Source organism: Pagrus major, chromosome 16 (genome assembly GCF_040436345.1).
Source record: "Pagrus major chromosome 16, Pma_NU_1.0".
NCBI lineage: Eukaryota > Metazoa > Chordata > Actinopteri > Spariformes > Sparidae > Pagrus > Pagrus major.
In genome coordinates, this window is record NC_133230.1 from 28,757,648 (window position 1) to 28,783,983 (window position 26,336).

Here is a 26,336-nt window from a genome sequence, read left to right on the forward strand (position 1 = left end):
ACACTTTCACTTCCAAAATGTTGAGTCAAAGTGGAACTGACATGAGAGAATTACTCTAGCACCTTGAGCTGAGCTATACTAAACTTAGTCAAAGCATGAAACAGCCATGTTTCCTCAGGAGCTCAGTTCACGCTCTCCAGTTGAAACCCAGAATTCCAATAATTATTGTATTTTAAAATAATATCAAATGATGTCGATCAGTAACCAATTCTTATCTAAACAGAGTATGCTGTGATCACTTTGTCATTAGACAAACAGCAATTAATGCAGAAGTCAATACTTGAGATGATGTAGAGTAAGAATGCCTTCTGAAGGCAGTTTATTAAGTAAGTAAACTGCTTTCAGTTTGTATAGATAAGTCTATGCTCTGTAATTACATTACCCACTGTAAAACAGCAACTGTTGTTTTTAAACTTCAGTTTAGAATTGAGAAAAAGAATATAGTTTGGATTGAGCTGTTTCCCTGTTTTCAGTCTATAGCTTCATATTTACTGTAATGACATATGAGATCTGTCTTTTTGTATAACTGCAACCTGCATACCTGCAACATTATGACAGAAATCAAATTAACAAAAAATAATGACAAACACTTGGAGCAGTCTGATCTGTATGTTAAGTATTAGCATAATTGTAAAAAGTACCCACAAGTCATAGATAAAAGTAAAGATATTGATTTATAATATTACTTCAATAAAAGTAAAAATCACCTATATAATTAGTCCTTCGATAAAAGTCTTAAAGTATCTGATATTAAATGTACTTCAGTACATTTATTGCCAGAAAATTACCTCTGCTACTTATGAGAAGTACAAGTAAAAAAGTTTTTAAATTATACATATATTTACATGTACCTACATACTGTATACCATGGGCTGGCTGATTCTGGGCTAAGATTGTGATCCAATATTAAACATTTTTCTGATTATAAGAATCAGTGTTCTTTTATTATATCCGATTGCTGATAAAACCAATTAATTTAAAAATGTACTATTTTAGCTCTGATGCAGCTTGCAATCTACAAAGTAAAACTTAAACAAACTGCTCAAATTTCTACCATTATTCATTCACTATTCATTGCTATGGTGGTGTGGCATTTATAATGTCACACCAGTGTACCAACTACTTCAATTCTGCTGAATCAACATTTGGTATCAAAACAACTACCATCAGCTTTGATACATGGCATGATTTATCTTGAGTGAGTCACTGCAGACTAAATGCTAGTGAAGTAGTGAAATAAATATGCAGTTTTTTAGCAGAGTGTAAAAAGGCATTAAAGATGGTGAATTAACAACTTTTTGGATTTAGATCAACAATCTATTCAAGGACAAACTCACCCACACAGAGCTACACAAGAGTCATTTATTACTCCATTAGAAGAAATACAAAGAGAAACTGTGATCCCATTAGTCCTCTGAAAATGTAGTAATAATGAATGTTGCTCACACCGGGAGAATCCCCACATCAAGGTAAAATGGTGACTGTCAAGATAAGGGGAAACATCAGTGAACGTGCCTTAAGTTATCTGGCTAGATTTACACGTTAAGGCTTAATTTGCTACACCAGGGCTATTGGAAACATGAGAGATACACTGATAGAATATTCCTCAAAGCAGGATTTACCAGCACTGGAGCGACTTTGTGCTCAATGTCGTTATTGTCATTCTGGATATCTATGTAGAAGCTCTGCTGTTGTGTCACGGTTCTCCTGGCAACTGTGGCTGACGTCATCTACTGGAAAATTGTGTGTGCACGAATGACAGCCACAATCAGAATATTACAGTTGAGTTACAGTGCTTCTACACCTTTAACAGGTACATATGACAATACATCAATTACTTATTGAATATTTTCCTTTCAAAACCGGTGAATTTTGTTTATTTTTTTATTTTGCATCTTGTAAAGGGTTTGATGAAAAGATTAACACAGCTCTATTAAAAATGAAGCTACAATCAGGTGACAGTTAGCTTAACTTGGCCTTTCTTAGGATAAAGACAGCCTGCCTGGCTCAGCCTAAAGGTGACAAAACTCCCCTACAAGATATTTAAGGTCACTAACTAACCTATTAGATCTCATTTGCTAATCTATACAATGTGTAAATGTGATGATTGTAGTTTAACAAGGGGTTATGTGCCAGATCATCTCTTTGCCACTTGAAAAAATATACTATTCGTTTCTCCACCTACTTTTTTGCACAGATTGAACAAACATATAATGTGTAAATTACAGAGCTTTCAAGGTGCTAGTTTGCATTCTTTTTTGACTTTGGCACAGCCAGGCTAGCACTTTCCCACTGCTTCCAGTCTTTATGCTAGGCTAAGCTTACCATCTCCTGGTTGTAGCTACATGTTGAAGGGACAGATATGAGAGCAGTTTTTATCATCTGACCTAACTTCTCATCTAAGTATATTTTCTAAAACACCAAACTATTCCTTTAAATACATCTGTTAAACTCTGAAGAAATCCAACATGGCTGCCAGGGGAAGATTTTTGTTGGGTGAAATCTAAACTTCAAGTTTTTCCGCCTTAAGCTTTAAAGGCAAATAAGGTTCAAGTTGCTGGTTGTTGAGGTCATGAGACTTGTTGACCCAGTTTCCTGGAACCCTCCTCTGTCTTAAGTATTGCTGATTCTTTTCAGTCCATCTCAGGGAAATTCATACGATTAAGTCAGCAGAGGCTGAGAGAAAAGAAGCAAAGCATGGGGTACTAGTTGGATTTGCCCTGAGCTCCACACACCACAGACAACAACTAGCTAGCCAGTAAAAACTCTGCCTGACATCATCCAGAGGTCAGATCATGCCTGCTGTCAAGCCCGAACACTAAACAAAACCAAAACCTAATAAATACTTTCATATTACTTTCAGAAGACACAGTTGTCACTAATAAAGCAATCCACGTTTGATATAAGACACATTCAAGTACTTCCATTTAATCTGAGGACCCATATTTAATTCAAAGAACAATGAGAGCCACAGTTAAACTGAGCTCTAGGAGTGATGCCTCTTGTTTCAGGTGTAGGTGTAGGTGTGTGTGTGTGTGTGTGTGTGTGTGTGTGTGTGGGTGTGTGTGTGTGTGTGAAAGAGACCCAGAGGTGCTGGGTATCTGTGTCTGGAAAGTCCAGTCCTTGATGCATTCAGGTCCAGCCTACATTTGAGTCAGGAAGTGAGCACGCCCGTTGTCCTCAAAGCGCCGAGTGAGGATCTCGCAGCCGATCTCCGTCACCAGCAGGGTGTGTTCGAACTGAGCAGAGCGCTTCCCATCTCTGGTCACCGCCGTCCAGCCGTCAGGCCATGTCTCGTCTTGCCAGCCACCTGAGACATGACGCACATTAAAACACACACCGCTTTGGCTTACACACTTTCAATTAAACAGAGTTGTCTGGCACTGACTCATTGGATAGCCGTGAGGTATGGACTATCTGAAAAATGCCTATAAAAGCTGAACATCCATTTCTTTTTAGAGACATTTGGACATACATGGTTTTCACAGCACATCAATGCTTTGTTTTATTGTCATATGGTCTCTAACTGTGACTATTTGTTATTATATAATTGCCACAACTTTGCAAATTGTGTAATTAAAGCAATTATGTTACATTTATATCCATACAATTTAATATAATCTCTATAACAATCCCTACCATGGTCCACATTATTCATCTATAAAAGGCAGCTCCACTCACCTTCACATATCATGGGCTCAATGGTGAACACATGGCCAGGCTTCATAACTCCGACTGCTTTGTTTTCTGGGAAATTAATAAATATAGAAATCATCCTTGTGTGGGAAAACATGCAAGTACTTTAAGATATTTAAAATGTGCAAATTGGCAGGAATGTGACAACTCACTGGCATAATGTGGCACATTGGGAGCAGTGTGGAAAAGTCTGTGGATGCCGTGGCCACAGTAGCTCCGCACCACAGAGAAGCCGTTGGCCTGAGCGTGTTTCTGGATGATATTACCTAATTCTCTATAGCGAACACCAGGCTTCACTGTCAAAAGAAAAAAAAGGAAGACAGAATGAGCGTTGCAGGCCTTGGAAAAAAATTAACTGTAGTTTATAGTCTCATAAATACTGGAATTCTGAGTCAGATATCAACATTTTAACAATATTTTTTGTTTATATTAAGACAATTAAACAAACACTTTTAGTAAGGATTCCTTACATTTGGCTATTAAAGAATGTACAGTCGTGGTCAAAAGTTTACAAACATTGTTTCAAGTTAAGAATCTAAACTTGTAAAGAAAATGTAAATCATGGCAGTTTTCAGTTCCAGTGATTACTACAGCTCTCATTTTCTTTGATGGAATGAGTGAAACACATACTACTTTGTCACAAACAACATTCATGAAGTTCGGTTTGGTAATGAATAGGTCTTCTGAAAATATAGCCGAAGCTGCTGGGTCAAAAATATACATACAGTAATTCTAATATTTGGTTAAATGTCCCTTGGCCATTTTCACCTCAATTAGGTGCTTTTGATAGCCATCCACAAGCTTCGGGCAGGCCTCTGGCTGAATTTTTTACCACTCCTCTTGACAGAATTGGTAAAGTTCAACCCAATTTGTTGGCTTCCTGGCACGGACTAGTTTCTTCAGCACAGTCCACATCTTCACGATGGGGTTCAAGTCAGGACTTTGAAAGACTATTCCAAAACCTCAATTCTAGCCTGATTTAGCCATTCCTATACAACTTTTGATGTGTATTTGGGATCATGTGGTCACATTTTCAGAAGACCCATAATAAATTCAGATTTGAACCAAACTTCATGATTTTTTTTTGTGACAAAGTATGTGTTCCTCTCATTCCATCACAAAAAAATGAGAGCTGTAGACATTGGAACTGAAGACTGCCATGATACACATTTTCTTTCAAAGTGTATGTACATTTTTAATCACGACTGTACATAGGGAGCCATTTTTACAGTTTATTATTTCATTTTTTTATCCTTTACTCAAAGTACTTTAACAGCTTTTCAACCACGTTAGCTTAAAAGTTGAGACTGAAAGTACATTTTTGACCAGAAAAATACTGTTTCTAAAGTCAAAAATGAACATTCTATCTCAACTTGCTCTCAAATAAAAGTGCTCTCTGCTGGACAAACAATGTAAAGGCATAACTGTTTCAGCCATTTAATGCATCACTGGAAAAAAGTCTAAACAAAGTGCAGTGAAGGTGACTTTGGTAGAACAGTATTTTATATGCACACAACATCAGTAAAATTAAAGAAAATCAAGCTGGAGTTCCTACCCAAGTCAATGGCTTGCATAAGGCATTCATATGTGGTCTGAACCAGTTTCTTTGCTTCTTCATCCACCTCTCCAACAAAGAAGGTTTCATTGAGGTCACCATGGAAACCGTTATAGTAGACTGTAATGTCCACTGCACAAGAGGAAGATGATGAATATGTGTTACCTGAAAAACTTCATTCTATTATGATGAACACAAAGAAAAGACTGTTATGAATAATGAAACATAATGGTATGAACATTGATTTTTATAAAACATCCATCCATTTGCAAGGCCAAACATGTCCCTCTTTTTATCACTGCTGATGAAATTGGAACTGCTAGTGGGCAAACTGGGACTTTTCCCACTTAAGGAGAACTGAGAACAGAGGATGTGACTGGCAAATCCCTACTGGTAAAGATTAATGAAACAATTTGTCTTGTCGGAACACGCAGCGAGAGATGAGTCGCTGGTAAGTACTCCATCAGACGCTCTGAGGGGAGTGGCGGATGGAAGACAACGCCTTTGCAGAATGTTTCATAAAAAGGCTAAAATTGGTCAAACTCCTGCTGACAAAATTTCAGGATGCTGGGAGAACCATTTATCATGATGGAGGAATACCCCCCACATACAAACACTCTCTTCAATAAGACTCTTCCCTACATCCAAACTAAGTCAAATGTTCCTTGGACTTGGTTTGACATTGAGAATATGACAATATTGAGAAGTTCTGGGCGTCTTGAAAGGTTAATGTTAGGTTTGTAAGAGTCAATTCTAAAAAATAAAACAGTAAAGCAGTAACAGATAGGAGCAAAACAACTATTAGAAGCTGTTGTTAGGGTCCAAGAATCATGTAAAGTGTAGTGAAATAAACATACCGTTGAGGATATCTCCTTCTTGTAGTGGTCTTCTGTCGGGGATACCATGGCAGATGACCTCATTGACAGACGTGCAGCAGGATTTGGGGAAGTTGTAGTAGTTGAGAGGAGAGGGGTAGCAGTTCCTTGCTGTACAAGCCTGATCAGAAAGCAAGTAAAGTAAGCCTTTCTCCTCATGGTGTCTGTAATCTGTATATGGTTATTTTACATCACAAACCTAGACAATCCTGTGTGTGTTCAAAGTATTAGATGAGTCGTACATAACAGTGCATCTGTCTCGTCAATATGTTGAACAAATGTAAACTGAAGTTGAACTGATTTTCCACAACAAGGGGCTTCATTTATATGATGAAACTCGTTGTGGAACAGATGCTGCTAATAAATAATTAACAACAATTTTTAAACAGATTTAAACTAGACTAAGAGTTTACAGCATGACTAGTTTTGAACTATATGTCAGTATGCTAACATGATCACAATGACAATTAACATGCTGATGTTTGGCAGGTATAATGTTTACCATGTCCACCATCTTACATCATCATGTCAGCATACTAACAATTGGTAATGTGAACAGAAACAATAAAAGAGGCTGATGGTAATGTTATAAATTTTGAGGGTATTTCCTCATAAGCTACAGAACAACCTGTGGCACAGAGAATCAACAAAAAAAAACCTAGAAGGATATGGATCTGGAAAGATGAGGGGAGTTGGGAGAATCACTGTTACAAGAGTTGTTGTCTTCTGAAGACAAAATTTCAGACCCTACCAGAAGAGCGTTTGTCAGACTGTTTCAGGTAAAATGACGTATGTAATGTGTACTTTGCAGCCTAATATTACATGTTTAATAAATGCCATCAATTTGCTTACATAATAATGAAAGGCTACATTTAGAAATCAGTATTATACTTACTCTTATTTTTCATTTTGTAGAAAAATATCCCTAAAATGATGGCCATATACACTTGGGTGGATTTTGATTAGCTGTCAATGTCTCTGTCATTTATCAAATCACTCTAAAACTGATCCTAACTATATAATTGGGCTGTGCTGTAGTAGTGTGTGGACGCCTTCCACTCGAGTTAGAATAATTTATAAAACAATGTATTTATAGTTATTGTTAAAAGGTCTAATATGTACATATCTTAGTTTCAAACATCCCAAAATTTACTAAAATAATCACCAGAATGTAAAGCAATTTTGATGATATCTCAAAGACATCTATGTATTATGTTCCAGGGATATCTATTAAAGTTTGTATGCTAACGAGCTAGCCCATAGCCACATTTTACCACAACAGGTGATAGTCCGATAGTCAGCTTAAACGACCCTTAGCTGCACAATTAATTGAGCGCACTAGCTAACTGCGGCTACAGTTAGCAGCAGTAAGCAGTGACTCTGGTGTTATGCTGCCCTCTATTTGTCTGAATTCAGGTGGCCAATTCTTACATATTGCACCTTTAAGATAACTGTAAGTTTTAAATTAAAGGATGAACCGTTATTATAATTCACCCTGAGAGGTGACATGAAGGTTTGTGCAAAATTTCATGGCAGTCCATTAAATAACTGTTGAGACAACTGACTCAAATGCATAACTGTCAGCCTCAAGGCTGCTCTAAGGCCGTTTTTGCTAGTGGAGAACCGCGAAAGTCAGGAGGATACATCCGCTGTGGCCCATGAATGTCTGCACAAAATGTTGTGTCAGTACATCTGGTAGTTGAGATGTTTGCCAATAAGTAAAAACAGGCATGACCATATATTCAGGGAGTAGAAAAAAAATTCAAGTCTGATGCCTTGCATTTGTGTGGGACAGCTCTTTTCACAACATATCCTGTGTTTGTGTAAAAGTTACTTTAGGTAAGAGAGGACACCACATCCCAGCTTCTATAACTCATGTGTTAGTGAATTCATACCAGATGCACGGCATGGTCGATTTCCTCTGTTGTAACACCTGGTTTCACCATCAAGGCTGCAATGTCCAGGACTTCTCTTGCCAGCTGTGAAAAACAAACATTTCAAAACAAAAATGGATTAAATGGAAAATCCACAATGAAAAAGCATGACAACACTGTGACAGCAACGAGATGTCAGTTTTGTTACCTTGCACACGACTCTCATGCCTTCAATGTCGTCAGGAGACAGGATCTTGATCTGTGACGTCCCCTTCAGAAACTGCTCAGACTCAGATATCCCTGTGTGAAGGAAACAAAGACAGGCGACCGCCATCATTCACACGTCGATGCTCAGTGAAGCTGATGAGCTAACTCAAACGGGACCCTGCAAGGCAGCTGTCAGAAGTCTCTCAATTTTTAGACAAAGCATCAACTTGGGCCTGGATTTACATACTGTTGATTGATTTGGGTCAACAAGTGACAGTTGACAACAAGCCATCTGGTAGTGAGAAGGCAGTTCACCCCAAAATATTTTTTTTTTCTCACCTATACTGCTCTTTTCCATATATGACTGTTTAGGCCAAGTTTTGGAGGCATCTGCTTTAGAGATTTCTGCCTTCTCCTTAAAAAAAATGGAACTAGATGGAACTCTTTTGGTGCTTAAAAACAAACAAACAAATGCTTTTAAAAACTCAACAGGTTGCGCAAGGTGTCATGTAGGAACTATTTTCTTTCTATCAAACCGCAACCTTGAGCTGTATCACCACACAGAAGTAAGTACGCATCTGCTCATGGACGAGATGCTAGCTAACTTAGATAGCTAACGTTACGCGAAATCTGGATACATATTTTGAGGCAGAGCCACGTTAAGTTCTTCTGCATAGTTTCCCACTGTAGGGCTTGTGGAGGGTGTGCACTGGAGACTTCTGTCAGCCGAGTAGCTAACTCCCACTTTAGCCCACCGCTTACTTAAATGGGAATAAAATAATGTAATGGTGCAGGTCTTCTAGACTTACCAAATATTATCAGATCGGATGGATTAAATTCCGATAGTGAAACGAGTCATTTTGTGGGGGTTATAATGCACTGTTCTACAGTCGCTTCTTTAACAATGTAAGCTTATAGGAAAAAGTCTTTTGGGGCCAGTGTCACATGATGATGTTGTGATTACAAAATCTGGCCTCTATGTCAAACTGGCTTCAAAGCACAGCACTATTCCTGGGGGCTTGGTTACAACTCAGCCAAGGAGGAGGCCAATATTGTTTACATCACGTGCTGTCACAAGCAAAAGTCACTCATCCATGAGTAGATGCATACTTCCCGGCTTCCTTCTGTACAGTAATACGGTGGAAAAGACAAGGACTTCTGGAAAGACACATTGCTGTCAAGTTTCCAAGTGCATTGTTTTTAGCTTTGAGCACCAAAAGCCATGTGGCATTATATTTGAGAGTAGGGTTGTTCTGATATGGAAACCAGTATCAGAAATGCCTCAGATATTGGCTAAAATGTTGGATCAGGTATAGAGAGTACACTAGTTTATGCACCGATCTGAAACCACATGATCAGTCAGCTCCAAAACTTGATCATGCTTCTTCTCAGCAGCGTCCCATACCCCTGTGAGCAATGGATTTTTTACAACACAAGTAGCCAGTATCCAAAAGCAACGCATTCAACTTCAAACGCATTTGTTGATATGTTTGTTCTTTTTCAGTCATAACTGACTGTCAACTAGATAAAAAATATGAAAGTTCTACAGCATTCATTTTCTATATGATCCAAACAAGGTTAGTAGTATACAGTTGCTAAAAAACAAAATTTTTAATGCACTGCCAACAGATCAGTATTTAGTATTGGGTTTAGTATCAGTATCAGTATTTAAGTTTAGGTTTTGGAATCAGTATCGAGGGAATAAATTATATTGGAGCAATCTAGTTGGATAAATAGCACTACAGGTAGGAGGAAAATATGTATTGTTGATTTTGGGGTGAAATGACCCTTTAACCACCGTTTTCATTTTAAAAATCTGAATACATTACATAAATATATGGCAAAAGGTATTTTGTTATGACATTCCTTCAACTTAAATCTCATATTACTAAAAGCTGGTGGTGCTCTGGTACTATGGATAACTACCTGCTTCTGCACAGAATAAGCTACAGCATCTGTGCCTGAGCAGAGGTAGACTTTAATAACACACTGTCGACTCAGAGGCAAAGAGCAGGACTATAACCGTTATATGTCACATGCCGTCAGCTTGACAATAAATTAAACTACCTGCAATTCTACTATAAATTGAACAGGATCAAAACATTATTCTTGGACTGAAAAACGCAGTTGGACGGAAGTACATGTTGGTCAAATCACTGGTGTCATCAACAATTTACTGATTCATAATTTATTAACTCAACAAGGTGATTGTTGGATGAACATGAACAGTTGCCTAGCAACACGGACTTTAGACGGGTACGTGTACAAGTCAAATACAGCCCTCCTTTTGACCTGAAGAGCCCACAGTTTGAGTGCAGCAATCAATTGGACTTACTTTTGCTGAGATAGAGCTGCTCAGAAAAGAAGCAAAGCATCAGAAAATCAGTGTGCACATTACAATGTCTTCATAATGGTACAGCTCATTTCCTTACACATTATTAGCAGTTACAATTACCATTTCTATTTTATATTTCATTTTATAAAGCAGTTCCAGATTTGACTTCAGCTCAATAATAGTTCTGCATTAATTATTACTGCCTGTGTGCCTCTGTCCCTGAAGGTATCACAGGAGAAGGAAAGGAGACTGTAACCATGACTACATGTGTATGAATCTATGCAGTCAGGTGACAGGGATGTAGAGGTTGCCATGGTTGCACAATGAATGGCTTGCACAGAGAACTAGATGTAAATAAAGCCGGGTTATAATTATGGGTGAGGCTGACAGGTACAGGCTGTTTAACAGAGCCATCTCCAACACTACAGTTTAAGGTTTAAAACATCAGCTTTGATATATACGTATACACATGTACACACATATACATATATACACACACATATATAATATATATCACATATATATATCACATACACATATATACGTATATATACATATACACATATATACGTATATATACACACGTATATATACATATATATACACACATACACACATACACACACACATACATATACACATATATATACATATATGTACATATATGTACACACACACACACATATATGTACATATATGTACACACACACACATATATGTACATATATGTACACACACACACATATATGTACATATATGTACACACACACACATATATATATACATATATGTACACACACACATATATATATACACATATATGTACACACACACACATATATACATATATGTACACACACACACATATATACATATATGTACACACACACATATATACATATATGTACACACATATATATACATATATGTGTACACACACATATATATACATATATGTGTACACACACATATATATACATATATGTGTACACACACATATATATACATATATGTGTACACACACATATATATACACACACATATATATACATATATGTGTACACACACATATATATACATATATGTGTACACACACACACACACACACACAATCAAAATTATTCAACCCCCACTACAAATTAGGTTTATTGGCAAAATGTACAAACTAGCAGCTGTTTACAATAAACAAAATCAAACAAGAACAATTTAAATAGCTCAACACAACTGATATTACAAGTGGTTTCTCCAAATTCAACACAAAATGGCACTTTTAATGACTACTGCAGTCTCAAAATTATTCAACCCCTTCATGACAAGCATCTTTAATACTTAGTAGAGCACCCTTTTGCTGTTATGACCTGCTGCAAACATGATGCATAGCCAGACACCAGCTTCTGGCAGTGTTCCTGAGGAATCTTAGCCCATTCCTCATGGGCAAAGGCCTTCAGTTCAATAATATTCTTGGGTTTGCGTGCTGCAACCGCCTTTTTCAAATCCCACCAGAGATTTTCAATGGGGTTCAAGTCAGGAGACTGTGATGGCCACTCTAGTATCTTCCAGGACTACTTCTGAAACCAAGCCTTGGTGGACTTTGAGGTATGCTTGGGATCATTGTCCTGTTGGAAGGTCCAATGACACCCAAGCTTCAGCTTTCTCACAGACGGCATGACATTTTCTCCCAGGATTTCCTGATATTTGATTGAATCCATCTCGCCCTCCACACGCTGCAGGTTTCCAGTGCCAGAGGAAGCGAAGCAGCCCCAGAGCATGACTGAGCCACTGCCATGCTTCACTGTAGGCAGGGTGTTCTTTTCAGCGTATGCTTCATTCTTCCTCCTCCAGACATAATGCTGATCCATAGGCCCGAAAAGTTCCAGTTTTGTTTCACCGCTCGACGTAACAGAATCCCAAAACCTTTTTGGCTTATTTATATAGTTTTGAGCAAATTGGAGCCGACTTATCTTGTGCTTTTGGGTCAGTAGTGGTCTTGGAGTTCGGGCATGGAGCCCTTCAGCGTTTAGTATGCGCCTTACTGTGGAAACTGAAACCTCAGTGTCTGCTGCCACCAAGTCTTGCTGCAGGTCTTTTGCAGTCAGTCGAGGGTTTTTGACCACCTGCCTCCTCAGGACTCTGGTGGCAGCCATTGATAGCTTCCTCTTTCTGCCATGTCCAGGTAGTGTAGCCACTGTTCCTTTAACTATAAACTTGTGAACTATGCTTCCAACTGCATCTTTAGGAACATTCAGTGCCTTTGCTATCTTTTTGTATCCTTTTCCTTGTTTTTGCAAGGCAATGATCTCTTCTCTGAACGTTTTGTACAATTCTCTTGACTCAGCCATATTTCTAACATGCAATGAAACGTCACCGTCAACAGTCCAGGTATTTGAGGTGTTCTATCTCAAGCACACCTGATGCAACTAATGAAACCCTTGATTGTGCTTGAGACCACACCTGATTTGCAAATGTGTGCTCTTATGAGGAATTCTATTCAGGGGGTTGAATATTTTTGAGACTGCAGTAGTCATTGAAGGTAGGATTTAGTGTTGAATTTGGATAAAATCCTTGTAATATTAGTTTTATTTAACTAATTAGACTGTTCTTGTGTAATTTGTTTATTGCAAACACCTGAAAAATTTTAAATTTTGCCAATAAACCTAAAATGCAATGCACATACATACACACACACACACACATAAATATATATAAACATACACACATAGATATATATATACATACATACACATATATTCTCACACACACACACACACACACATATATATATACACACATACATATATAGATTCAGATGGCTACGATATGATAACAAAACAATTATTGATGCATCTTTATGCATCAAAACTTTTGATTTCTATGCAAAATGTATTTTTTCCTCACCGTTTAAAAAACTGTGTACTTGTAAACATCCATAATTAAAAGATGAATTTACTTTCATTGTCTTTGCTCAAGCTCAGCCATCCTCACCAAAATTCAAAAAGTAGCTTAGCTTAGAATGTAAAGCATGACACATATTTATTTGTATAAGTAAAGTCTACATGTTGGAAAGATTGTATCTTTATGAAGTAAATGTTGATTTCACAATGTAATGGTTAGAGCAGGGGTTCCCAAACTTCAGAGTGCCGTGGCCCACTTTAAAATCTGAAAATCTCTTGCGGCCCACCCAACAACTCTGATCAACACACACATTCAATTACAATTCCCCCGTCAATAATGAAATGTAAGATACGTTCCGGCTCATAAATAGGTCAGATAAATGAAGAATAACACGTAATTTAAATCACATGTTTTTGTTTTATTAGTTGTGATTACTTTTTTAAATTAAAATATTTAACCATAAATATTTAATGGTAACTTAAAACTTAATTACAAAATAGAAAATGACCTCTCGCGGCCTACCTGCAGTACCTTCGCGGCCCACCAGGGGGCCACGGCCCACACTTTGGGAATCACTGGGTTAGAGAATTACATCATCTGCATTTAGATTGGTTCCTTATAAACTCACTTTCACCATTTCATTTTGTCTGCCATCAGGCACAAAATCTCCAGGGAAAATAAAGGCTGTCAACTCTGGCTGGCAGCCTGGCACCATTTCTATCTGCCTTCATGTGTCCATTATAGAGTAAATGAATGACTAAAACTCACATTTTTTGGGTTGTTAGTAGTTGCTACTCTGAGGAAAAGGGAAATAAACTGGTTGCCTTTTTGCCAAAGAGGGTTCTTTGCCAAGAACTAATTCTGAATCGAACAGAGGAGTTAAGACTATGAGGTAACCAAAATCATTAACCATCATCCTCTGTGAACCAGGAATAGCCATGACAAACTTCATGGCAATATGGCTAGCAGTTGTTGGGGTATCTTGCTCCAAAACAAAGTGGCCAACAGAAAAACAGATGGGTGGATGGACTGACCGACATCATCATTCTTAGGTCCTGCAGCTGGCAGGCAAAACACTCCATAAAGGACTGCAGTGTGAATGTCATGGGACTACTTAGCTGTTGGAATCAGTTAGTATCGGGTAATCATAAGTCCTTATATAATCTCTTTGTTTTTTTGCATGCGTTTTACACTTAACATTAGACAAACTGTCTCTCATATATTTCATTACGAGGGGAGCATTGTTACCTCTGGGATGATCAGAATAGTCCGGTCTTTGGATGTCGCCAGGCATGGGCCTCATGGGAGTCTACACCAGGGGACAAGAAGAGGACAAAATTTTTAATCGTGGAATACAGATAAATTGGATCATAGATGTGTCCGTGTATGACCCTGTGTTTGATTTTACAATGATTTAAAATATATGTTTAGTGTGTATCAGTGACTATTTATCACCTCTGCTCAAGTTAATGAATGTAATGTCAGAAGCCTGAGCCTGAACTGACATACAGATAACAGAGTGTGGAATTGTGTCACAAAAGGGCAGCTGACATTTTAAAAACTAGTAAAACTAATTGGAGACAAAACAGCAGTACTAATATGCCCGTCTGCACTGGAGTCTTCTTCCCATTTTGAAGTTAATGGATCATACATCCTAACATATGTGAAATTGTGAAGTTTGTTTTTAACAGCAGTAACTCACTAGTGGGTAGTGAGGGCGTAGTTTTCCTGTGTAGCGGTAGCCCGGCCATGGGTCTGTGTTGATGTCCTTCTCCACACAGTTCTTGGATTCATTCTGGTTCTTGTCCTCCTCTGACAAAACACAGCACAAGGTCTCTGAAGCATTTGGCACCACTATGCAAGTTCACAGTCAAGGGCTATCAACTGTTCTCAAATCTCATAACAAGCTCTAATTGAACACCATGTACAGGTTGTTGATTTTGAGTTGAAGACTTCAACTTGTCCCTCAGTACTATGAACCAAAATATTTTATACATATGCTGTTAACAGAGCACAGAACTGGCAGTGATAAATAATACATACTTGCTTTTTTGTGCAGCAACTTGTGAGACACCCAGCTCCCTTTGAAACATTCCTGGAAAAGAAAACACAGACAAAAAATAAAAATTGGGAGATACAAGAACAGAGCGATAAATCTATTAATTTTTTGACTGCACGTTGTGCCCAAAAGTACACTTGACTAATGTCTGACAGTCACATGCATAGTCGCTGACCCTTTCAAAGCCAGTTTTACAAAAAAATGCTATATGGTTGCAAACTGTGACATATCTTGCACCATATTAAAGTTCCGTAGACGTCGGTGTAATCCTTGACACAATCACTAACATTTATTGTGGATTTCAGTGCAGTTTGTGCCTTAATTTAACAGCAGAGAGAGACAGGATCAAGTTGCACAGCCAAAATTGCAACCACAGCAAAGACCTCTGGGGTCAAAAACCCATGGCACCACAAGAGTATTTCAACTGTCAAAGCTTTGAATTCAAAGAACATTGCATAGATCAACTCAAAACCGAACACTTCTGCCAAAAAGGCAGATGCTGCAGTTTAATGCTTTGAGGGCAGAGACAAGTAGTGTCTGCTGCAGGACAAATTAACCACGAAGCAGCATCCATAAACTAAGATATCAACTCTATTATGCGACTCAGCTTGTTACTGGACCTCTATATATTTAAAGAGAAAGACAATTGCAGAGCCAGTACTAAAAGTTGTCATAGTCCTGCTCAGCTGAACTTCTGCAGTGGAGAGTAGCTTCCATTAATCCCTTAAGGGCATGTTAAATTTAGCCAAGTATGAGGTATGGTCGAGAAAAACGTTAGCTTCAGATTGACAGATTTGTGACTGAGGTTTGGTCTCGCAGGAAATAAAGCACCAGGATCAAAAATCGTGGCACCAAGTAATCCGTCAAACAACATTAACTCTGCAGCACTTTAAAACTCAATTCTCATGACTTTCAGTGTACAGCATTACAAAAATACTTGCTTCCGACACAATATTCAATATTTCATACACAGTTTGACGTTGTCAAAATAAAAAACATTACATTTTAGCTTTTTTTTTTATTTTGACCAGGAACGTTATACCACTTAATTAAGCATACCAAGCAACAGTTAGCTAGCTAAACGTTTTCCCTCGGCCTACTGTGACAGAGAGAGCATCACTTACAATCACTGGTTGCATTATTCATGTTCAGCAGTCTGTACGACGTTACACAGCTAACTTAAAGAGTATTTGTTAACGTTAAGCAAATTCATTATTAGCCTTTCCCAAGCACCAACACATGTCTACCTAGCTTGACAGTTAGCAGCCTCGTGATAAGTGACCGGGCCTTGGTGAGGTGTTAACAGGCCACGTTTGAATCGGACAAGCTGAGAAAGCAGCAGTACCTGTGAACAGAAATAGGAGCCTTGGATACCAAGCTTGATACATGTGGGACACTGAAGTTTGGCGTCCTTGCAGCAGCCCTCTGTCTCACACTCCCTTCTAGCCTCGGTGCTCGCCATGCCTTCGTCTACAGGAGGGGTGGAGTCGCAGAGAAGCAGCCAGCCAGCGGCGGCACACAGCGCATGTGCGTAGCGGCGCCGTCACGTTGCGCAGTTCTGTCCAATCAACACAAACTTTTCTAACAGAGATTTGTAAGATGGCGACTGCCGAACCGGTGAGCACTTTCTCCTAAGAACATATCAAAACATTTTGTAGGACCTCCTGGTTTAATTACAGGGCGAGATAACATTAAACGATTATAAACGACTGTAAAGTTTAGTCTCTAGAAGTAAATCGACCGGTTTTACAATCACACGTGCTGTTTTGACTAGTTTTAAGTTTGTCTTCTGTGCCACGACCTAAGCGTAAAATAGGACTGCTTGTGAGTGGAGATCTCCCAACTTTAAGGCTGACGTTATAGCTAACCGACGTGCCGTTCACCTTTGCGAAGAACTACACCAAGTTCAATTAGAGCATGAGTTACTTTGGCAAGGATTAGGATAAGCGCAAAAGTACATACCCAAGTAACAAGTATTTTAAACGGATATGGTTGTCTTGAATGTACTAGTAAATTCCGCATGTGTAATAATCCACTAAATACAAATAGTACCTTTGTAGCTGTAACGTGAACTGTCAGAATTGGTTGACAGTGCTCCCTGCTGACCTCTACGATGCAGTGTTAGCTAGTTACTTTAGTGGCTGAGGTTAATGTTAAATTGACTAAGCTAGACGATGGTAAAGTTGAAATGTCTTTGCTAAAACAATGGAGTGTGAAATACTTGTTGAATTCAAGCCTGGGTCTACGTTTTTTGGATGGAGTGGAGTGGAGTGCCATTTAAGGATTTTTTTACTCTGGATAAATGAAAGGACATTTCTTGGTGGTGTTTCCGTTCACCAACAAACATTTTGGGAATTGATACAGCCGTACTTAACATGGTTAGCTACTTGCCACCAGTAGTAGGTAATGTTAGCAATAGAGGTAGCTAGCCAAACTCCAGCTTCGCGTCACTGAAATTTGTACCAGATGATCATATCGGGTTTCATTATGAACGCCTCCGTCACGGAATACATTACTTTTGAAAAATAACCCTATTATTTTGTCAGGTATGGTCTCTCTAAATGTTGCCTTGTGTTTAATTGTACCACGATCTGTTTGCCATGTCTGAAGGGCTCACTTATATAACTAACCAACAGCTGGAAAGTTAGTACAGGGGCGATTTGACGCCATCTGTTACATGATAATTTCTCCACTTAAACGTAGTTACACGAGAAACCCACCGCCTACTTCCCCTGTAGCTTTTACCCACCTCTGTGTCGCTGCTTTTTTTTTAGGAAACCAACCCAAGTCCATCCCAGCCCGATGAAGATGGAGCTGAGGAGACTGGACAGGAGATTGTGAGCCCAGATGCCTACATCAAACACCCCCTTCAGAATAGGTTAGAGTGTGCAATGAAACATGTATTTAAGACAGCCTGTTTAATTAAAGTAAGCACGTAAACACACGTGTTCGATCTTAAATATTCATTTTTCAAAATGATATAGCAGGTATAATTTAAAGTAAATATTTACTTTAATATTTAATACATTATTTAATATTTAGTCCGCTAATAGCAGTATTATATAAAGCACAGTAAGTTCTACAGAACTGAAATTAATTGATTATTTGATTTCACAGATGTTATTGAACTTACATATACAAAATGTAAGTTCATCAATGAGTGGAATGACAGAATGAATGAATCACCAACAATACTCATACTCGATTATTTTTTAACGGTGAGTTGTTAATTCTGGCTCCAGCTTCTGACCTAGATGTGAGGGATTTATATGATTGTTAATGGAATGTCGTTGGGGTTTGTGCTGATGTCTGACAAAACATAGGCAGACATCTCTTTGGGCTTTCAGAACATATCATGAGAATTTTGCACTTTTCTTTAGCCTTTCACTGACTCAACATTTAATGAATTAATCAAATGAATAAATGACAGAGTAATTGGTAATAAAAGATAATAATTATAGCTTTAATAATTATTGGACAAATTATTCACTCATGGTTATGTAAAACCAAGCTTTACTTTGAATTGTAATTGTATTGACTGCTGGTAGACACATATTTCTTTGGTTTACCAGTTGAATTGGGAGCAGAATGTAATTAAAATTAGCATTTGTTTTCTGTTTAGTATTTCACTTGGTGTCAAAACAGAGAAATAACATACATATATTGGTTCCGTTCAGATACACCAGTATCTGATCACCACTGGCTGTACTCTAACTGTTCCCAGATGTAAGTGTGTGGATGTGGAGCCAGAAAAACATGAAAAGAAAAAATTGGTGACTTCTGCATCACATGGTTTTTTGATGTCTAGGCAAAGTTCAACAAATGAATGACCCGTCCTCTACACAGCTGTATGGAAGTGAAAGTGAGACATGAAGTGACCATTCACCAAAAACAATGAACACTGTGTTCACCAGGAGGAAGCTGAGCAATTGATTGTCTTTGCACAGTGCATGATAAAAACATGTCAAAAAACACAAAATAGAAGTGTAAAATTATCTTTTTCTCCAAATTTGAACATGCTCATTTCCAGATATAATGAATAGCTACTTAAGCAAAAATCAATTTTCACTGACCCTTTGAAGAAAGTAAAATTATGAGAAAATATATATGAATTACTGATTATGTTTTGATGATTTCTGTAATTCTGGCCTTGTCCTAGCATCTAAGTTATAATATATAAGTATATATTATGTATAATATGATCTCTAATAATATCCCTGTATTTAGTGACTCAGTGGTTAGCAGTGTTACCTGTACCTCTGTTTTTCTTGTGTTAAAGTGGATTATTCGCAGTCCAAAGAAATTCAGTCTGCTGGACTGGATGCTTTATTTCCCCAAAGTAACACTGTGATTGTCAGTGGTCTGTGTGGCGACCTGTCCAGAACGTTTCAAAGTGTTTTCCTCTCAGTCCATACTCACATAGCTTCCAACTCACTTCTGTGCTGAATACAAATAAGCAAAGATTGAATATTTTATATGTATTCAAATTCCACAAGGATATTTGTATCCAAAAGGGTCAAATAGAAAAGCCAAACTCCAACAGAAAGCCAGCCAGCCAAGGGAAAAGTTGGACCCTAAACACGTAAAGGGGCACTATGTAGTTTTGGAGAAGAAATTCAAACTCTTTTTAGTTGAATATTTACAATATTAATAAGATAATAATACAAACTCAGAAATATTTATTTTTTCCATAGCTGTATAAACAAGCTGTTCTCAGAGGAAAATGGGGATCCCTAGTACACTGTTTGAAGCTAGAAAGGTGGCAGAGTCCGCTAAATATAAACAAAGTAACACAGAATTAAATTGTGTTGTCCCCTAAGGTCAGTTTGTTAAAATTAAGAGTTTGTTTAGGCATAAAAAAAATCAGTCAATGAAGATATTTCTCTTCCCAAAACTGCATAATGCAACTTTAAGTGGCATCTCAGGTGTTAGGCTTGAAATACATAGTTCGAAGTCTTAATAGTGAAATACTGTATGTTCACAAATTAACAGTTAACGTGGTGAAAAATGACTGAAATTCCTAAAGTTATTTTTCATTATTTTGGATACATTTGTAAATGAAACATCTATTTCCATCCAGTTAGCATTCATTAATTTTCTTGACCCACCAATTTCTTTGATAACTATTTTTTTTTCTCAGCTATATAATAGTGTCGACAGTAGTGCCACAGTTTTCTTTATTATTCCTCAACCTAAAGAACTTAAGGCAGCTGCTGAGCCATGAGAGGATCAGGTATGACACAACTTCACAATTAATTGGACTGACACAGCGATAGCTTGATTTACAGAACAGTTTGCGTCGGCAGCATCCAGGTTCATCCGCATGTCACTCATTTACTCCGTGGTTCAATGGCTCTCGGTTGCTTTTGTTAACGGCATATTTAATTAGCTTGTTATATTTATCTATGCTATATTAATTTCTTGTTCTGTCTCTGCCAAACAGATGGTCTCTGTGGTTCTTCAAGAACGACAAGAGCAAAACATGGCAGGCCAACCTGCGACTCATCTCTAAATTTGACACGGTCGAAGATTTCTGGGCGTAAGGAGCAGTTTTTCTCTTGGAGTCTTTTTTTTTTTTCCTGTACCTCCATGGAGCGACTATAGCAGTAAAATGTCATACTGCTTTTGAAATACTGTTAGATCAGCATGGTTTGTTAATGCTGTTCTGTCTTCATTTCAGTCTCTACAACCATATCCAGTTGTCAAGCAACCTCATGTCAGGCTGTGATTACTCCCTTTTTAAGGTACGTTTGATTTATTTCACATTTATGTACACATGGAGAGAGAGTGAGGAGTTCAAATACAGATCAAAGAATAGTTAAAACCACTTCAAAAATATTTTTTCCTTGCTGGTATCCTGTATACACAAAAAAAGGTGTTAAAGGCTATAAAACGGCTATCAAGGTGGATGATCATGTTTACGTAATGAGATATTTTGGGTCCGTGCATGAGGTATAATTCATTTGCACTTGTATTGACTGCTGCAGCCAACACGTTTCAAAATGCGCAACTTTGAGGACGAGCTGTCTCTGTTTCCGGCCTTCAACTTCCTTGTTCAATACTCATTGTGCAAGTTAGATAACGGAACAAGCATTAACAGTGTTTAGGCAGCATCAGCAATTGAAGAATGAGCTCATGTGCGGCAACGTACATTTGCATTAGCACAAGTAGGACAATGAAATTGGGAAATACCCCCTAACTGCAAGAGCAAATTAATTATATTTCATGCACGGACCATTGCTTGAGCCCTCACATATGGCAACTGAAATCAGTCACACCTGAAGTACAGAAAAAAAATTAATATTTTGGTGGAAAAGCAGGAAACAGTGGTCCCAAAATTTCCTTTCCAACTCATACCTTTGAGAGAATAATTTGCACTGAATTGAAAATGAAAGGAAAAAAACATTTTTATTTCCACGAGCTCACCAATTAAGCCTAATTGCAAGATTTTTACCTAAACATAATCACATAAGGCCCCTGCAAACAGAACAGTGCCTGATTTAATTGATGACACAAAGAGATGTAGTTGAAACAACAGCATCATTACTGGAAGGGAGATAAACAAAAACACACATGGGCAGGATTTTCTCTCTGACTCAGTTAGTTTCTCACCAGCAAAACAGCTCATCCAACCAGATATGACGATAGAACGTGAAAGGTATATGTGGAAGTTTAGAGAAAGATGTTAACAAAATATTACACCATTACTGGACATTTTGATACTTTTTGTAGTCTGCTAACTGGAAACTTTTTTCAGATTTAAATAGTTCTGCTCTGAGTTTGAAAAATCCTTGTAGGACATGTTGAAATCATGCTGAAACCTCATTTTTTAAAGGCTGTTTGTGATATGTATTGACTATTTGAACCATTGCTGCAGGATGGCATTGAACCCATGTGGGAGGATGAGAGGAACAAGCGTGGCGGGCGCTGGCTGATCACACTCAACAAGCAGCAGAGGAGATCAGACCTGGACCGCTTTTGGCTGGAGACTGTATGTCTGGCTGCTGTGCTTTGTGTCCTGTTCAGTGTTGTTATCCAAATGACTATTAATCATTTGTTTAGCCTCTTCCCAAAGCAGTGCATTAATTACCTGCTGGCAGCTATAATTAGTTGTACCTCTCTTAACATTACATTTGTCACATGGCTGAAATGAGTGATTACATCCTCTCACACCTTTTAAACTCAAGTGAATCACAGTCACTGTCAAGTTGACTGAGAATTGACGTTGTTGCCAAATCTGCAGTCCACACAATGTTGTGGTGAGCTCTGTTGCTGCTCCAAAGGTCACTGACAGTGATACAGATATCCACCAAGCTATGACTCGTCAGTTTGCAGACGGCACAGACTCTCCTGTCCATACTGGAACCATTGGGCCATCTGGGCTGAAAGAGGTCACTTTCTTTTTCAATGGCATCCTCACTAAACGTTTTACTATATAAAAAAACTCTTTTCATCCTTGTGGACGGTTTCAAATAAACGATTTTGTAGCTGTGAGACAATTAACATGGTAATGGTAGAAACTTTGAAGCATTTAGGTCAGTCCTGGCAGGCAGTCTTCTTAGGCTGAAGTGCTGCCTCTAGTGGCCAGAAGCTGTGTAGTAGTAATACTAGTAGAGATTAAAACAGTAATATCACTTGTACTTCGTTTGGCCACAGGTGTCAGCACTTGGGGGTTTTTTTTCTTGGGGTGCCGTTTTGCATGCTGCGTCATTTTGGATGCCATGTCATTTTGCGTTTCCATTACCAGTTTTACCGTGTGGAGTTCATTCTGGAGCTTTGCTTAGCTCTCAGTAAAAAGTAAAAAAAAAAAGCTGACACCCGTGCAGGCCTGTTGGCCGCATGGCCAAGCAGGGGGCTTCACCACAGAGAGCCCAAAAAGGGGGTGATGAGCAAAAGCCAAGAGTCAGGATGAGAGGCGAAGGAACAAGAGAGAAGAACAAGAGAAACGTAACAGCGTGTGTTGTAAACTTTTATAGTCTAGGGCCGTTTTTTGGAATAAAGGGGATCCTTGGTGCTCTTTTTCTGATTACTAATTAATTCCTTTGTGTGGAAAGAGAACTGGCTTCTCCTTAAAGGGGAGCAATGTGATTTATTTGACTAAATAATATTAGAACTACACACACTGGCAAATTAGAAACTCACTCGTTCTGTCATCCATATATGCAACATGTCATAATAACCAATGGAGACACTAAGAGCTTGTAAGATGAAGTAATCAAATAACATAGAGTAACAAGTATCATAACAAATAAACATTTTCTTATCTGTAGCATAGGATTATATAACAGTGACGCACATCCAAAATAGTAAATTATAATAGAAGTCAAATCATAAGAAAATCATAATGGTGAACATCAAATACACTAATGTGGTACTGCTATTTCCTCATATCATTGGAGGTTATTATTATTATTATTACCGAAACTCATCAGATAGCAGGGTCGGATCCTGTAAATTAGCACAGTTTGAGTGTGTATCTATATATATATATATATATATATATATATATATATATATATATATATATATATATATATATACATATATACACATATATATATATATATATACATATATACACATATATATATATATACACATATACACATATATATATATATACACATATATATATATATATACACATATATATATATATATACACATATACATATATATATACATATACATATATATATACATATATATATATATGTATACATATATATGTGTGTATGTGTATATATGTATGTATGTGTATATATGTATGTGTGTATATATATATATGTGTGTATATATATATATATATATATATATGTATACATATATATGTGTGTATGTGTATATGTATGTGTATATATGTATGTATGTATGTGTATATATATATGTGTGTATATATATATGTATATATATGTATATATATATATATATATATATATATGTGTATATATATGTATGTATATATGTATATATGTGTATATATATATATGTATATATATGTGTATATATGTATATATATATATGTAAATATATGTATATATGTACAGTATATATACTGTATATATACATACACACACACACACACACACACACACACACACACACACATATATTTCATTTCAGTCACTTGGGGTGAATAGATGGGGACGAAAGATAGAGGAACCAACTTAGGGAGGAATGCAGTATATTTATGGCTCTTGATAGGTCTAGGACATAATGATGACGATCCAAAGTCTGTGGTTGGATGGGGGTCCTGAGCCAAAGTTGTTGCTTAACCCCTTCACTTTTACCAGCAGTAAGCTGCAGCCTTTTTTTTACTGACAACTGTGGCCTTCACTTGGCCTCTAAGTCACTGCTAAACTGCAAACTTACAGCTCACTACCCTCTTTCTCCAGCTGCTGTGCTCTGGAGTCCTGATTGTGCTGTTTCATAATAAAAGCTTTAAATAACTGAGGGCTTTTATTGTGAATTATTATTGTTATATTGCAGCTTCTCCATTGACCACTCCACAAGAGTCCCCAGTTAAAGATATACCTTCAAGCAGATAGCCCTGTTGTAATGGTAAAACAAATCCCTGCTGACGTGCTGTGTCAAACCAAGTAGAGTACAAGTTCTGTTTGGAATGCCATACCATGGAGATAATGTGTTTAGATAATTTTGAATGAACAATAACAAGATATTTAAATACTATTGAAATATTAATGTTTTTTAAATAGCTTTTTCTCCTCTCCATCCCCTTCACCAGCTCCTGTGCTTAGTCGGAGAGGCCTTTGATGACTACAGTGATGAAGTCTGCGGGGCTGTGGTCAACATTCGCACAAAAGGAGATAAAATAGCCGTCTGGACATCAGACTATGAGAACCGGGAAGCTGTGACACACATAGGGTGAGGCTGGTTTTCACTAAAGTATTTAAATTCCTAATTACAGGTGACTGTATTCTTTTCATCATCTTATGGTGTCATTTTTCTGTCAACAGGAGAGTTTACAAGGAGCGCTTGGGGCTTCCCATGAAGATGACTATTGGCTACCAATCTCACGCAGACACAGCCACCAAAAGCGGTTCAACCACCAAGAACAAATTTGTTGTTTGAGAAATGCCCTATGTGCCTCTTTTCATTTCCTTGTCTTATTTGTTGATGGTGCATATGTTTACTTTGCTGCAAAGACTCTGCGGAATGCAATCTGGAAGACAAAAAAAGAATCAGTCCAAGACTACATGCTAAATGTTTCCTTAACTTTCCCAGGACTTATGAATCACAGGAAAAATCCCTTGGAAAACAGCAGAACATGAATCTTCCTAAACACTAACAATGAGAGGTATTAATAGAGGATGAGATTTAGAGTGTATACTCTACTAAAGAAACTTGTGTTGTTTTTTTTGTTTGTTTTTTTTAATTCAGGGAACCCTGAAATGCAAAAACAATGTATATTTCTCTCCCATTTTCTACAGCATTGTTGATTTGCTGTAATCCTTAATGACATTAAACCCTTTTAATTTATTGTTAATTTACCCGCATATTCTATTAATCCTTGGTTTTATGCTTCACTGTTGCATGTAATGGTCAACCTTTTTAAAATATTTCATGACTCATATTCATTTGAGTGTTAATATAATTAAATATGGTTTTGCAATTATTAGTTGTTAAATTGTCTTATACTTCTTTGCAAACTGTAAAGGAAAGTGCATTCCTTGTTGTAAATCATTTGCTTTTTTAAATGGCAGTGTACTGTAGGATATCGCCTTTCCTACCAAAGGTCTACAATCCCACTATATCAAATAAGAATACTAACGGAGACACGATCAGGAAAGAGTTGGTCCTGAAGTGCCAAATTCAAACCCAT

The 26,336-nt window shown here is 37.6% G+C and overlaps 2 protein-coding genes across 3 annotated transcripts; one reads left to right on the top strand and one right to left on the bottom strand.

Annotated features, from left to right (window-relative positions):
* Positions 1-1,348: 1,348 nt before the first annotated feature.
* metap1 (methionyl aminopeptidase 1) lies at positions 1,349-17,048 on the bottom strand. The gene is made up of 11 exons (XM_073482819.1): positions 16,839-17,048; positions 15,478-15,529; positions 15,137-15,246; positions 14,683-14,743; positions 8,209-8,300; positions 8,022-8,105; positions 6,109-6,247; positions 5,252-5,383; positions 3,849-3,992; positions 3,682-3,747; positions 1,349-3,310 (listed from the first exon to the last, which is right to left on the bottom strand). Exons 1-11 carry the CDS (start codon positions 16,953-16,955, stop codon positions 3,144-3,146), a joined length of 1,164 nt encoding a protein of 387 aa, XP_073338920.1. The 5' UTR covers positions 16,956-17,048; the 3' UTR covers positions 1,349-3,143.
* Positions 17,049-17,077: 29 nt separating this feature from the next.
* eif4eb (eukaryotic translation initiation factor 4eb) lies at positions 17,078-26,129 on the top strand. 2 transcript variants are annotated; one of them, XM_073482821.1, is made up of 7 exons: positions 17,078-17,110; positions 18,268-18,371; positions 20,937-21,032; positions 21,174-21,237; positions 22,371-22,484; positions 25,239-25,378; positions 25,471-26,129. In XM_073482821.1, the coding sequence occupies exons 1-7, from the start codon at positions 17,093-17,095 to the stop codon at positions 25,583-25,585; spliced, it is 651 nt and encodes a 216-aa protein (XP_073338922.1). In that variant the 5' UTR covers positions 17,078-17,092; the 3' UTR covers positions 25,586-26,129. The 2 variants fall into 2 exon arrangements, with proteins under 2 accessions (XP_073338922.1, XP_073338923.1); XM_073482822.1 differs by lacking the exon at positions 17,078-17,110 and adding an exon at positions 17,648-17,871.
* Positions 26,130-26,336: the final 207 nt, after the last annotated feature.